The sequence below is a fragment of the Mytilus galloprovincialis genome, chromosome 4, assembly GCF_965363235.1.
Source record: "Mytilus galloprovincialis chromosome 4, xbMytGall1.hap1.1, whole genome shotgun sequence".
Classification (NCBI taxonomy): domain Eukaryota; kingdom Metazoa; phylum Mollusca; class Bivalvia; order Mytilida; family Mytilidae; genus Mytilus; species Mytilus galloprovincialis.
Genome location: NC_134841.1, coordinates 2,219,195 through 2,235,406, shown reverse-complemented (window position 1 = coordinate 2,235,406; position 16,212 = coordinate 2,219,195). Strand labels below are relative to the sequence as shown.

Here is a 16,212-nt window from a genome sequence, read left to right as displayed (position 1 = left end):
TTTATGGTTATATATTTGGATTTTGTATAAAGAGAAAACAAATCTGATGATATAACAGTGTTAATTTTAATAATTTTAAATTTTAAATTGTTCATGTTTCAAAAATTATTTTTTATGTTCTATATATGTTTATTCCATTGTGACTAAAATCGTTTTAACCATCTTTTGACAAACAACTTTATGTAAACTACTGACTAAATTTGGGCCAGTGATGAGGAAATCTTTTTGAAAGAGTGGAAAAAGAGATATAAAAACAATACTGTGGATTCTATTATTTTACCAATTTTCATTCATTGAGAAAAACTTGCATTTTCCTGGATATATCATTCTTGATTTTGCCAAGGTCTGTATACATTCTTGTACAAACTTTGTAACCATAAAATCCACAAAAATTGGTATCCTTCCAATGATTTTGTAACCACATTATAATTAGATACTCAATAAAAAGTTTTATTTCTACTGTGACATACTGAAAACAACTTTAGATTTCTATCAATTCATGTTCAGCAAATTCAAAAAAGTTTATTAGTAGGATACCAGACTTATCACATATGTCCTATAGCGTGACCAGACATTGATCAGTTTATTAGTAGGATACCAGACTTATCACATATGTCCTAAAGCGTGACCAGACATTGATCAGTTTATTAGTAGGATACCAGACTTATCACATATGTCCTAAAGCGTGACCAGACATTGATCAGTTTATTAGTAGGATACCAGACTTATCACAGATGTCCTAAAGCCTGACCAGACATTGATCAGTTTATTAGTAGGATACCAGACTTATCACAGATGTCCTAAAGCGTGACCAGACATTGATCAGTTTATTAGTAGGATACCAGACTTATCACAGATGTCCTAAAGCGTGACCAGACATTGATCAGTTTATTAGTAGGATACCAGACTTATCACAGATGTCCTAAAGCGTGACCAGACATTGATCAGTTTATTAGTAGGATACCAGACTTATCACAGATGTCCTAAAGCGTGACCAGACATTGATCAGTTTATTAGTAGGATACCAGACTTATCACAGATGTCCTAAAGCCTGACCAGACATTGATCAGTTTATTAGTAGGATACCAGACTTATCACAGATGTCCTAAAGCGTGACCAGACATTGATCAGTTTATTAGTAGGATACCAAACTTATCACAGATGTCCTAAAGCGTGACCAGACATTGATCAGTTTATTAGTAGGATACCAGACTTATCACAGATGTCCTAAAGCGTGACCAGACATTGATCAGGTTATTAGTAGGATACCAGACTTATCACAGATGTCCTAAAGCGTGACCAGACATTGATCAGTTTAACCTGAGATTATCATGTTCTCTAGTTACTTTCATTCGATCAAGAAAAGTGCATATATAAAACTTGATAAATGTATGTCAGCTATATAGTAATAATTTGACTTGTTTTATCTACAGGGACACCCAAAGGAGATAGAGAATCTTTCAGTAGTAATACCTCCTCCTCTAACAGTCCAAGAGGTAGTGAAGCCAGTACTCCATCAGGTAGTCCTCAACCTAAACAAGGTCAAGGTCATCCATGTAGGTATTATGTGATGAAGTGTACACATCAGAAGACATTAGACACGTCAGTCAGTAACGGAACCTGGTTTGTCACAGCTACTAGTGCAAAGAAAATCAATAAAGCTTTCCAGGTGCGTAAATAACTTTTATAGCCAATGTAATTGTTGAGTATTTATTGGTTTTTTTTATACCCCATTTTTATGCCCTATTTATGGGCATTATGTTTTTTTCTGGACTGCATCCATTCGTTCTTCCATTTGTCCATTCCTTCGTTTGTCCTTCCATCCCACTTCAGGTTAAAGTTTTTGGTTCAATTTTTTTTGGTCAAAGTAGTTTTTGATGAAGTTAAAACTTAGTACACATGTTCCTTATGATGTGATCTTAATAACTTTAATGCCAAATTAGAGTTTAGACCACTGTTTCACAGTCCACTGAACATAGAAGTGATAGTGCGATTGGGGCATCCTTGTACTATGGACACATTCATGTTTTTTGTTTTTTTTTAATTGAGAATGTAACTCGATCATTAATTAACTCAGTTTAAAATCCATTGATTCAACAAGTTTTGAATGCTGGTCATTTGATATTTAGTATTGCCAATGTGGTAAAAAAAGAGGTATACTGGGATCAGAATTTGTTTTTATATCTTTAAAAATTATGGTAATCTCTTTGGAATAAAAATAGACACAGAATTCCTTCAACTTAAATGTTCACAGTTTAGCCAGATGTTTTAGACAAACATTTTGTAAGAAAGGAAAGATAGTCTCTTCATATATATATATATATTTAATGTTATTAATCAGTTCTGAATTTTATTATCGTTTTAGGATGGTAAAACTGTGTTGATGGTATTTTCTATCAATGCCAGTGGACATTTCCAAGGATATGCCAAGATGACTTCCTTAGCTGCAAAAGATAAAATGTCAGGTGTACAGAATTCTAACTTCAATTATATATGCTCTATAGAATGGATAAAAAGGTATAGTTTAATGGTTTTTTTATACAAAAATATGGGATGAAGGATTAATTTTTAAACATTTATTGATTTTAATTTGATGTAACCTGACAATTATATATATACATGTATATATATATAATATATTTATATTCCAAACTTTTTATTATAAGTCTTATAATTTATATTTTTAAATAATTAATACTTTATATAAATTATAAAGGATATTATCATAGCATTTCTTTCGTGGTTTTTTCAGAAATAATCTTCCATTTCAATTGACTCATCATCTGCTTAATCCACTGAATGAGAACAAGAGAGTACAGATTAGTAGGGATGGACAGGTATGTCTATGTTTATGTAGTAGGGATGGACAGGTATGTCTATGTTTATGTTTTTGCATGGTTTTAAACTCTTGTTCAATCATCTAGTCAGACCAATGTTAACACCTTTTGTCCCTTTAACCTTCCTAAGTTATATCTTCTAAAAGAGACATAATTTATTATCAAGATAGAAATAGTCTATAACCAGTGGCAAAATAAATGTCAATGTTTAGGAAAAGATTTCAATAAGAAAAAATGAAATCTACATACATATGCAATATTAGGTCAATGTCAGAAAAATATCAACTTTTTTGTATGAGGCTGAGAAACTGGGGAAAGCGAGGTTCTACCAAGCCCTTCCCCAGTTTGGCGCAGAGTACAAAAAAGTTGATATTTTTCTGACTGACCTAATATTGGTTTATTTCAACTTGAATAAATAAATTCATAGGTATTTAAATTGTAACACAAATTTCAACCTTAATTTCATCCCTCAATGAACCCCTGACTGTGGAAAAAGTGTTCCATGATGAAATTGACATTGCACAAAATATGGCTGTGTTACTATATTTAGAAATTAAACACAACTAGTTGCCATATAAAATCAAAGTCTAGAAACTTTTTAACTTTTTATGTGGCTTTTTGCAATATAAATGTGGAATGTTGCAAAGGACACTCATAAAGATGCTTTATTTCACTATATTAAACATTGGAAATCAAATCAATGGTAGACACTGATAACATACAATAAAATTAACACAAGCTTCATTTATCAGAGAGTAAAAAAATAAAAATAGTTACAATTTTTTAGGGTCAATTTTCATTTTATTTCCTAACTGCATATTTCTACCTTAATTAAAAAAACAAAGTGAAAACTTGTTGACTAACTTGTTTTTTCATTTTTATCAGACATAAATATTTTCTATCATGTAAAAGTGTATCACAAAATACATCACAGAAAAATATTACAAGGGCAGAGATACAAAACCCCTTTCTTTACAGGAGGTAGAACCATCTGTTGGAGAAGCATTAACCAAACTATGGGACAGAAAGGAACCATTAGAGAGGGGCTGGAGAGACAATCAGTCATATCAACACTATGACTCTAATGAACAAAGATATCAACCATTTAATCAATATCAAAGTGGAAATCAATACTATCCTCCAGAGGGCGCTTCTGGCAATGCTGAAATGTTCAATGCAGCTAGATTGTATGGCAGTATGAATACCTTTCCTTCATACCCCGGGTATATGATGTCACCACCCAGACAGAATCCCGTCACAATTCTTCAGAGAAACCAAAACAGGAGATATCAAAATTATGGGAGGCAGCATGGCCCAAGTGGAGATAACTGATAAGTGCCAAGAGTTGTCTTTCTTGGAATCTGTGATACAATAATTTCACAATCATGCATTAGAACCTGTTTTAAACAATGTGTCATATCTCTTATCAGCATCTAACATCTGATGGTTATGTAGAGATCTGTCTTTTTCTGTCCATTCATCTTTAATTTACAAAATGTTGATTGTAGTACCTGTTTTATCGAATTATAAGAAAACTTCCACAAATCATTGACCATACACATATTTAGTGAGACCTTTGTTGGTTGTGATACTCTTAAGAGATGATAGAAAATTTAGAACAAGGGTATTTGTTATCTTTTGCTTTACTAAATTTAGTTTAATACCTCTTATAAGAAAAAAGATGTTAAAAAATATCTTGGGGGAAACATGATTTTCTTAAATATAAAATTTGGAATAGACAAAATTTTTATCAAGAATTTATCTTCTGAAATCTTTAAAATTTTCAACTTTATTACTGTAAAAGAGTGTTTAATAGGTACAAATCAAAAAGTCACATTTCTGCACCCTTTTTGTCTTTAGAATTAAAAAAAAGAATGAAAAGACAATTTGATATAAGATTGATCAGAAACTGCATGATGCTATTGACTTTTGTTTTCTTTGCAAATGACAGATGTTTTATTTTAGTGCAATTTGTTGAGTCCGTGTAAAGTCGGTAAGGAATTGTTGCAAAATACAAGTAACATTTCATAAAGGTAGCTTAGTTCACTTATAAGAATTTCAATACTATGCAGAATACTTTAAAGAGTATGCTACACTGAAAACTAGATACTCATATTGTGAAAAAAATAGATGTGAACAAACAATAGCATTGAAAAACATATATATTATATGTTCTGATACCAGTCTTAATCAGCATTGAGTAAACAAGATATATATTTTTTCTAGTATATATGTAGGAAATACATCCGGGACATGTATGTATTAGTTAGATTAGTGTATGTCTCAAAGAAGTTATTTTAAGGTGGTACCCAACACTTTCACTAAAATTAATTTGGCTCGTTTAATTTTCATAAAATTTTGTCAAAGTAAATACTTTAACAAAAATATAAAAATTTTAAAAATTTTGAACCAACCGTTTTGTCAGAAATATTACACTGGTTATATAGCAATTTGACAACCACCAATTTTGATCATTGAGAAGCTTAATATTCCTTTTACAACACAACGTAATTTAAACGTTTAGCTGACTTTACAGAGTTAACTCCCTGTAGTGTTAGGTACCACCTTAAAGGTGTAACGAGTATTTATTGGGCTTTGAACCTGATGTTTTTGTTTGTTGAATGTGAAGACTGTTGTTAAATGCAAGACATAGGTATTGCCTTTTATTAACAGTTTATACAAGCTTTATATCTTAGAAAGTAAAAGGAGCCATATTTTAAGTAGAAGATAGATTATGTAGGGACATGCCGGCCATTATTGACTATATGTCATATAAAACAAAATAGGCAGCTGCAGATGCTTGGCATCCATTGGTGTTCCTTACATCAATAACAATTATCAAAGTGATAGATAATTATACATGGATAACATCATTCATTATAATATTTCAGTATTTTCAACAATACCTTTTCATCTTTGGTATGAAGCTATTATTAGTAAATAATTAGATCATGCTGTAATTTTTTTACCCAATTTTCAAAAAAATATTTGAAATAACAAAAGTTGTTTATGTCTGTAGTGAGTGATACATGCTTCTAGGAGCCTCTTGTTTCTTTTATACAGGTTGTTATATATATATTTTGTTGTTATATTTTACATGGAATAAATTGTTACAATCTATTTGTTATTTTTTTCTTTCTTCAATTTTTACCTGAGGGGATTAACGATGTTGGAGGCACAACATGTTGCAGAAGACATAAAAAATGGGAGTCTGTCTGTTCATCAGTCTGTCTGTCTGTCTGTCCTTTCCTTTCATTGTCTGTCTGTCCAGTCTATTAAGCACTCTCATATGTACAAATCTTGCCCGATTTTCATGAAATTGCAGGCCTTTATCAAGGTATGCACATAAAATAGATAAAAAACTGCTATCTTCATTAATCATGATCCATGAAAAAAGATCTTTTCTGTTTAAATTATCTAAACTTTCATAGAAATTGACTTAATCTAACAGCTTTAACAAAGACACTCAAGTATGAAATGCACACGGTCAAAATATCTAAAGTTTTAAAAAATGTATTCAAAAAGGAAACAAATGGAATATCAAAAAATAATTGTTTCTGATATAAGAATACCCCCCCCCCCCCCCAAAAAAAAAATTAACAAATATTAAAAAAACATATAAGTACCCATCCAGGTCCACTCTGTGCTTTTTTGATATATTTCTATTTGTATCCATCTGATGAGTTAAGCCTTTTTCATCTGATATTTATAGTTTCTTCTTATGCTGTACTGTTACACAACTTTCCCAGGTTAGGAGGAGGGTTGACGCCTTCAACATAGTTTAACCCTGCCACATTCTGTATGTGCCTGTCCAAAGTTGTGAGCCTGTAATTCAGTGGTTGTTGTTTATTTGTGTGTTACCTATTTGTTTTTCTTCATTATTTTGTACATTAATTAGGCAGTTTGATTTCTTGTTTCATTTGTTCTACTTTTGTCATTTTGGGTGCTTTTATAGCTGACTATGTGGTATGGGCTTTGCTTATTGTTGAAGGCCCTTTAGTGTTCTAAAGTTGTTTATTTCTGTGTCGTTTGGTCTCTTGTGCATGGAATCTATATTGAGATTTTTAAAAAGAAGTTTATTGCAATTTTCAATTTCTCAGATATTTCAATCAGTGTTATTCTTATTAGTAAGAATATGGAACATTCATGCTAGCTTATGACTCTGTAAGGAATGAATATTAAATATATGAATCTTCTTTGAATTATTTTTTTAAAATGTAGGTAAACATATTCTACTTGATTCAATAGGCCAAAGTTTCTAGTTGCTATTGATGAGGACAAGGTTTCATGGTGTATCATTATGCCAAAGTGCAACTTCCAAAAAATGACTGTGACCTCATTCTCATATATATGTTATTTTTAGTTGAGTTTTGAGGGTAAGGTCAGTCAGAGTAGTACATACCAGATAAACTTTATTTGATCTGTCAATCCATTGTAATGCTGCCTAGCTGCCTGTCATGATAAATATTATATGTGATTATATAGGTCAAATACTTCTGTGTATAGTTTATATATGTCATTTGACCCTTTCAACAAAATTTGTCAACAATTTCATTGAATTTTCCCATTTCAAAAAGTCACTTCATATTTATTTCAGTTATTTTCATTACACCATTGTTTTTCATTTAACTATTTTTACTTTTTTTCATTATTTCATTTATAACAGAAGAAACCTATTTGTTTATTTACCACTTTTGTTAAAAAAAACCTTTATTTTCTTTATGTGCCTGTCTAAAGTTCGGCGCCTATAATTCTGTGCCTGTCCAAAGTTCCAGCCTATAATTCTGTGGGTGTCATTGGTTGTTGTCTGTCATGGCATTTTTTTATTATTATTATTTATTATTTTTTTTATCTTTAAATCAGTCCCCTGGTTTGAATTGTTTTATATTTTGTCGTTTCAGGCCCTTAGCCTTTTGTAGATTATCTCATTGCATGGGTTTTGCTCTTTGTTGAAGTGTGCACACCCCACAGTTATCTCTGATTGTTTACATCCTCATTCCTTGATCTTTGGTAAATAGTATCATTTGCAAACAAACTCATCTCAGGGGCGGATCCAGCCATTTAAAAAAGTTAAAAAAGGGGGGTTCTCAACCCAGGATAAAGGGGGGGGGTTCCAACTATATGTCCCCATTCAAATGCATTGAGCGGCCAAAAACAAGGGGGGGTTGCAACCACCGGACCCCCCCCCACCGGATCCGCCAATGCATCTTTCAACAATTTTATATTGTTTACAATTAGTATAAATATTACTTATAATTTGGCTAAATTGAAAATGGATGTACAGAAATAATCTATGATCGGTGATTTCACAATTTTCTTGCATCCTATAAGTAGAAGTTGTGTGTATGACAAGTACAATAGTCACTATATTATTATATGATTCAGAAGGACTTTGCCCCATTGATGTTTGACAAATGCATAATATCCTATTAATCAATATTATCTACTCTATACAACAGTTATCTTACTTGGTATTTACTTAATTAATACTGGAAAATAAACAACATTTTCTTAAAACTTATAAAGATAAATATTTGGAAAATAATTTAATAACTTTGAAATGATTAGCAAAAAAATGTTATCTGTTGAAAAACAAAAAACAACAATGGAATGGTAGGTGGTTATTAATTGAAAGCTGATAAACATCTACTTATTTTAAAGGGTTTTAAATTTTTTATTGTTCTCTACTGTTATGGTGATGGTTATCCTATCAAATTATTATTAATGTAATGTCATTCATTTAAGTTCACTGGGTTTTCTGTAGGTGTTCTTATTTCCTCAATATTATAAGATTTTTGATTTAAATTCCCATTTGCTAATTTTTTATACATATTCAGAAATCAAACAAATAAACAATAAATTAAATTATTATACTTCAGGTTAAAATGCCATATGTTAACTTACTCTATCACATGGCTGAGAATGTGACAATGTTTTTGAATATTACCCTCTCGTCCAGACCAATTAAAAATCAATAATTTAATGGACAATGAATTGAATTTACATCAAGTAATTAAAAACCATTTTTAAGTTCTATGTTTTGGCTCAGATTGACTGTCAAAATAAAATGCTTAACTTTTTTTTTTCTTCTAATACCCGTAACACTGTTATACATGTACATGATGTCATAGAAAATACTTTTAAAATGAAATTAGTCTGTAAAAGTAATAATGATAGGACATTCAGTGTAATAAATTAAATAACACATAGCTGAGAGGGTGATAGAGCAGATTGGTACCCCACGAAAAAGCATTGTCAACCTTGGCTTCGCCGCCGTTTACAATGTTTTCTTGGGGTAACAATCTGCTCTATCACCCTCTCAGCTATGTGTTATTTATACAATGAGTTCTGCAGCAGGTAGATAAGCAAGGAATTTCAAAAATTTGGAAATGACGCAGGTCTTTTAAATGCTGTAAGTTGAAGAATTGGTTCAATCTTGAACACCATGAGAAATTCTTCTGAACACGTCACTAGTAACAGCACAACTAGGAAAAACTACTAGTAGCCTTATCACATTAAGTTACAACACAATAATAATGACATTATGTGTATGCAATACAGCTCATAGACTTTACAAATGTGTGTATAAAACAACATTGTAGGTATTTAAAAAAAAAACCAATCACAGTCTACAGTTTGTTTAGCAACCTTCATTCAGTTTAGTCTACCTGCATGTAGTTGTCAATATAATGGCTCCAATTAACTACTATAACTGACTGTTATAGTGAAGTACTTTGCTTGGCAGTTTTAACAAAAACAGAAATTGATATAAAGCATTCACACATTATGATGAAGGAATGTTTCTTAGACAAAAAAAAATCAAAGACAAAAAAAATTCCTTATATTGGATGTCAAGAGGTCAACCTATATCAAAGGACTTAAATTTTCAGTGATTCTTTTTGGATATGAGACTTTTTATTAGAAGTCAAGATCTAGGACTAATATTTTAGTGGAATATATAGTAAAGACGAGATATAGGAGACAGTTGTGGTTATTCTTATAGCCTCAAGTTTACATACAAAAATGTGGAACATGTTCCCATTAAATTTTCTATTTGGAAAGTAATCCTTACAGGAAGAGATTAACCATAGAAAAATGTGTCACAAGAAAAAAAGAGATAAAGAGATGGACCTTTAAGAAAGCAGAGTTATGCATTTTCACCTTACACCATCAGAAATGTGTGTGAAAGTTGAAAAGTACCAATATTTGTCTGGATATTTAACCTACGAGAAGTGTGGATACATCCTGCAGTCATTGTCAACACAGGTGCCTGAACTTCCTTCAAAAGATCAACACGTAATATTTCTGTCAGACAGGTAAGAATTTAAATGTTACGTTTCGAATATGTGCAGACATTTTCATGGAAAAGTTTTGTTTTATTTTAAATTTTTAGAAAATGGGACAAAGTATTTGCCAATGTATTCTTTTATTTTAAGTATCCTTTGAACTTGCAATCAAATAACTAGGAAAATTTGTAAACTCCAGTAATGTGGTGATGGACATTGGAAAACTTTGATATAGTTTCAGTTTATTGTATTTTTTGTAAATGTTTGTTTACCTGTTAGTACTGTCTTTTTTAAGCATGTCTCACATTGTGTTTATATTGAATCTCTACCCAAATGATTGTTTTCATGACCAACTTCAATATGATTTTCATGCATTTGACACACTAGGGTGATCTTATCTTTCTGTAAGGTGAAAGCTTATCAGTTAACCATTGAAGACTTAGCAATTGTCAAGATGACAAACAGCAATTAGTGGATTTTTCCTGAAATAAATCTATAATATGATGTATTTCTTAAGATTTATGTCTTAATTAGATACATTGTTTTGTATAAGAAGATGTGGTATAAGTGCAAATGAGAAAACTCTATCCAAGTCACAATCTGTAAAAGTAAACCATTATAGCAAGCCTTTGCCGACAACAAACAGCAAGCTATAAAGGGCATGCATATTAATCTGGTGTATCTTTAAAAGAAGGGAATGTCTCGTGTTCATCTTGCAACTGTCTATTGATAGTTGATTGATAAGGCGGTGTTTAATGTCACATTTATCACACTTGGCTACTCTGCTATATCATGGGTGCCAATTATTATTTGTGGAGGAATCCAGAATACTTTACCTGGACAGAATAGGAAAATGGCAATCCTGGTACAATTTAGATCAGAGTAGATTAGGCACCTTGCCCAAAAAGGGGGTGGGGTGTGTGTTCATACTCCCAACATCAATGTTGACTGCAGGTAGTTCTCTTTATATGAACAATGTTGACAATCAGATATGAAACAGTTCAACAAAGTTGGTCACATGTTTGCATAAGAGTAAATATTTTGCAGATGACAAATGGTTACAAAAGTTGCTGACTTTAGACAGGTATGTAACCATATGTGGAAAGGTGAATCCTTATTTATCAGATTTCATTGGTTAATTGTATTACGTAAGTAAAGATACATTTTGAAACTATTGATGACTAAATTCTGAATATAAATAGTGTTTTGTTAAGCATTGAGGTAACTAAATCCTTTACTATACTTCAAAGTACTTCCACTTATAGTTTAACAAGATGTACTGCAAATAATAGTCAATATTATTTTTCAGATTTGAGATGTAAACATGACGATGATGTAAGCTAAAGACGTAGTATTTAATAACATGGAGATGATATTTGATTCTTCCACTAGTTTCCTGATTGGTTTATAGTTAAGAAGTCAACAAGTGGCAATTACTGTTACAAACTCAAGTGGTCTTCTAAAATGATGAACATATTACAAGAGGGATTTACCAAAAGCAGGTCATATATAGTATAAAGGTAATTATAATTTGTATTTATATAGTTTATTAGGAGTGGCACATTTTATACAAAATATTTCTTTTGCATTATCAAATATAGTTAATTGTACTTTAGATATATATACTGTTAAGGTATCCTACTGCATAGGAGTGGACTATATTAAAAATACCCTTTAATTGCTTCAGCAGTTGATAAAGTAAACATTTCTTGGAAAAGAGTTAGTTTAAGGATAGGTTTTTAAGAATGAAACTAAAATGTTAATACTTTTTATATCAGGAATTTAACCGTTATATTCATCAATGGACTGTGGAGACATTTCTTTTCACTTTACCTGACTTTTTAATACTATACTTGTGGAATCAATGAAACTCAAAAGAAAACAAATTTATTTCAGTCATTATATAGCATTTGTTGCTTTATTACCTATTTGTTTTCGCTTATTTTTTTGTACAATAATTAGGCCTTCTGTCTTCCGGTTTGAATTGTTTTCTATTTGTGAATTCTGGACTTTTATAGCTGACTATGCTGTATGGGCTTTGCTCATTGTTGAAGGCCATTCAGTAAACAATAGCCTTTAATTTCTGTGTTATTTGGTCTCTTGTGAAGAGTTGTTTCATTACCACATCTTTTTATAGTTTACAGAAATTGCCTTCAACTAAGTTAACATGAAGTGCCTTCAACTAAGATAACATAAATTGCCTTCAACTTAGTTAACATAAAATGCCTTCAACTAAGAAAACATAAAGTGCGTTCAACTTGAAAAACATAAATTGCTTTAACTAAGATAACATAAAGTGCCTTCAACTAAAATAAAATAAAGTGCCTAAAACTAAGATAACATAAAATGCCTTCAACTAAGATAATATAAAGTGCCTTCAACTAAGATAACATAAAGTGCCTTCAACTAAGATAACACAAAGTACCTTCAACTAAGATAACATAAATGGCTTCAACTAAGATAACATAAAGTACCTTAAACTAAGATAACATAAAGTACCTTAAACTAAGATAACATAAAGTGCCTTCAACTAAGATAACATAAAGTGCCTTCAACTAAGATAACATAAAGTGCCTTCAACTAAGATAACATAAATGGCTTCAACTAAGATAACATAAAGTACCTTAAACTAAGATAACATAAAGTACCTTCAACTAAAATAAAATAAAGTGCCTAAAACTAAGATAACATAAAGTACCTTCAACTAAAATAAAATAAAGTGCCTAAAACTAAGATAACATAAAGTGCCTTCAACTAAGATAACATAAAGTACCTTAAACTAAGATAACATAAAGTGCCTTCAACTAAGATAACATAAAGTGCCTAAAACTAAGATAACATAAAGTACCTTAAACTAAGATAACATAAATGGCTTCAACTAAGATAACATAAAGTACCTTCAACTAAGATAACATAAAGTGCCTTCAACTAAGATAACATAAAGTGCCTTCAACTAAGATAACATAAAGTGCCTTCAACTAAGATAACACAAAGTGCCGTCAACTAAGATAACATAAATGGCTTCAACTAAGATAACATAAAATGCCTTCAACTAAGATAACATAAAATGCCTTCAACTAAGATAACACAAAGTGCCTTCAACTAAGATAACATAAATGGCTTCAACTAAGATAAAATAAAGTGCCTAAAACTAAGATAACATAAAATGGCTTCAACTAAGATAAAATAAAGTGCCTAAAACTAAGATAACATAAAATGCCTTCAACTAAGATAACATAAAGTACCTTAAACTAAGATAACATAAAGTGCCTTCAACTAAGATAACATAAAGTACCTTAAACTAAGATAACATAAAGTGCCTAAAACTAAGATAACATAAAGTGCCTTCAACTAAGATAACTTAAAGTGCCTAAAACTAAGATAACATAAAGTACCTTAAACTAAGATAACATAAATGGCTTCAACTAAGATAACATAAAGTACCTTCAACTAAGATAACATAAAGTGCCTTCAACTAAGATAACATAAAGTACCTTAAACTAAGATAACATAAAGTGCCTAAAACTAAGATAACATAAAGTGCCTTCAACTAAGATAACTTAAAGTGCCTAAAACTAAGATAACATAAGTACCTTAAACTAAGATAACATAAATGGCTTCAACTAAGATAACATAAAGTACCTTCAACTAAGATAACATAAAGTGCCTTCAACTAAGATAACACAAAGTGCCTTCAACTAAGATAACACAAAGTGCCTTCAACTAAGATAACATAAATGGCTTCAACTAAGGATAACACAAAGTACCTTCAACTAAGATAACACAAAGTACCTTCAACTAAGATAACATAAAGTACCTTAAACTAAGATAACATAAAGTGCCTTCAACTAAGATAACATAAAGTGCCTTCAACTAAAATAAAATAAAGTGCCTAAAACTAAGATAACATAAAATGCCTTCAACTAAGATAACATAAAGTGCCTTCAACTAAGATAACACAAAGTGCCTTCAACTAAGATAACATAAATGGCTTCAACTAAGATAACATAAAGTACCTTAAACTAAGATAACATAAAGTGCCTTCAACTAAGATAACATAAAGTGCCTTCAACTAAGATAACATAAAGTGCCTTCAACTAAGATAACATAAATGGCTTCAACTAAGATAACATAAAGTACCTTAAACTAAGATAACATAAAGTACCTTCAACTAAGATAACATAAAGTGCCTTCAACTAAGATAACATAAAGTACCTTCAACTAAGATAACATAAAGTGCCTTCAACTAAGATAACATAAAGTGCCTTCAACTAAGATAACACAAAGTGCCGTCAACTAAGATAACATAAATGGCTTCAACTAAGATAACATAAAGTACCTTAAACTAAGATAAAATAAAGTACCTTAAACTAAGATAACATAAAGTACCTTAAACTAAGATAACATTAAGTGCCTTAAACTAAGATAACATAAAGTGCCTTAAACTTAATCAACATAAAATGCCTTCAAAACTTTCGTCCATGGATTATTTTTTTAAATACTTGATTCGCATAGGATTTTTTTCAATAAAAAAAATCAGCAGTTTTACAGTATAAATGCATAGAGAAAACGAATATTTCATCAATGAAATTTTAGTCAGAACTTCTCCTGAATATCCTTTTTATATTAGATACAATGTTTCAGGCTGAAACCCAGTTGAAATAGAACAAAAGAATCGAAGCTCTTTGTTAGAGAAAGCAATAAATGCTTACTGTTATGTTTACTATAGTAACAAAAAATTTAAAAGTTAATAGAAACAAATAAGACGACAATTTTCTTCTCAATTACAAAGTGTTTTATTTTAAAAACACCATTTGCATAAGTTTTTAATTTATCTATTACATAGTAATGCAGAACACTTAGATATCAAGTGGACGACATGGGTATCTATCAAGTTGGATGTAGAAAATGCATAACCTCCAATTTAAAAAAAAAATTACCATGGACAGAGAACATATCAATCTATAAGTTCAGTAATTTTTGTGTCTGCCCTTCCATTATGTGACCAAAGAAAAAATTTCCAAAAATTGGTAACAATTGTATCGAAAAGAGAAAATCGAGTGCACCTTTTTATGTTAGGGCGTGTTTGAGGTGCATATTTTGTCTTTAAAACGTACAAAGCAAGAGTATTTGATATATCATCTCGCTTCAGATTCTATCATTTTTATATATCAAAGATACAGGTTGACTTTATAACATAAATAAATCACAGTACAAAAAGATGAAACATATGGGTCAAGTGAAAAACCTATCTAATGAATCCCAAAAACAAGAGTAGGTGTGTTCGAATAGCTATTTTTTTTACTAACAGTCTTTTAAGTTGGATGATAAAAATGCGTATCTTCGAAAAAAACAAAACATTTTTGTGTGATAACTATGGAAAATAATCTTCAACCATTGAAAATTTTTAGTCTGCCCTTCCACTAAATATTTAATTAGATTTTTTTTCTTTTAAATGTTTAAGATTTTTCGAAAATTCTACCTGACAACTGATCTGACAATAGTTTGAATTTGAATCAATGCAGACAAGATTATTAACTGGTGCTCATTAGCTAGCAGATACATTTGTCTTTTAAAATACAACTGACATATAAGGATCGTTATGGTGTTATGTGGATAAATTTATTGGTTTTCAAGAGAAAAATTGGCAGCGCGTCATTTCTACAATGGCTTCAATTTCTACGATTGTGAAAACAAACTGACTTAATGGGGAGATAATTTTGACAAAGTAGAATCCTGACTGGTTTCATTAAGTCTGATATAGTTTTTTCCTTGGTAAGACGTTTCAACTGAGGCACTACGCAGGCGTCAAAAGGCGTCATTATGGAGGAAAGGGTTAACATAAAGTGCCTTCAAGTAATATAAAATACAGTGTTTTTTTTCCCCCATTTATTGGCATTATGTTTTCTGGTCTGTGCGTCCATTTGTCTGTTTGTGTGTTAGTCCATCCATTTTCCCCCCATTTATTGGCATTATGTTTTCTGGTCTGTGCGTCCGTTTGTCTGTTTGTGTGTTAGTCCATCCATTTTTCCCCCATTTATTGGCATTATGTTTTCTGATCTGTGCGTCCGTTTGTCTGTTTGTGTGTT

General features: G+C 30.8%; 2 protein-coding genes across 3 annotated transcripts in view; both read left to right on the top strand.

Moving 5' to 3' along the window:
* Positions 1 to 4,382, top strand: part of LOC143071111 (3'-5' RNA helicase YTHDC2-like) — a 39,277-nt gene extending 34,895 nt beyond the window's left edge. The window contains exons 29-32 of the mRNA XM_076245208.1: positions 1,434 to 1,669; positions 2,366 to 2,517; positions 2,753 to 2,837; positions 3,816 to 4,382. Of these exons, the coding sequence (XP_076101323.1) occupies positions 1,434 to 1,669; positions 2,366 to 2,517; positions 2,753 to 2,837; positions 3,816 to 4,169 (827 nt within the window). The 3' untranslated portion in view covers positions 4,170 to 4,382. The remainder of the gene's footprint in view (positions 1 to 1,433; positions 1,670 to 2,365; positions 2,518 to 2,752; positions 2,838 to 3,815) is intronic.
* Positions 4,383 to 11,486: 7,104 nt separating this feature from the next.
* The window catches only part of LOC143071109 (uncharacterized), a 30,193-nt gene continuing 25,467 nt past the window's right edge, over positions 11,487 to 16,212 (top strand). The window contains exon 1 of one of the 2 annotated variants that reach the window (XM_076245207.1): positions 11,487 to 11,643. The gene's annotated coding sequence lies outside the window, so the exon portion shown is untranslated. The remainder of the gene's footprint in view (positions 11,644 to 16,212) is intronic. The other variant, XM_076245204.1, reaches the window with a different exon arrangement.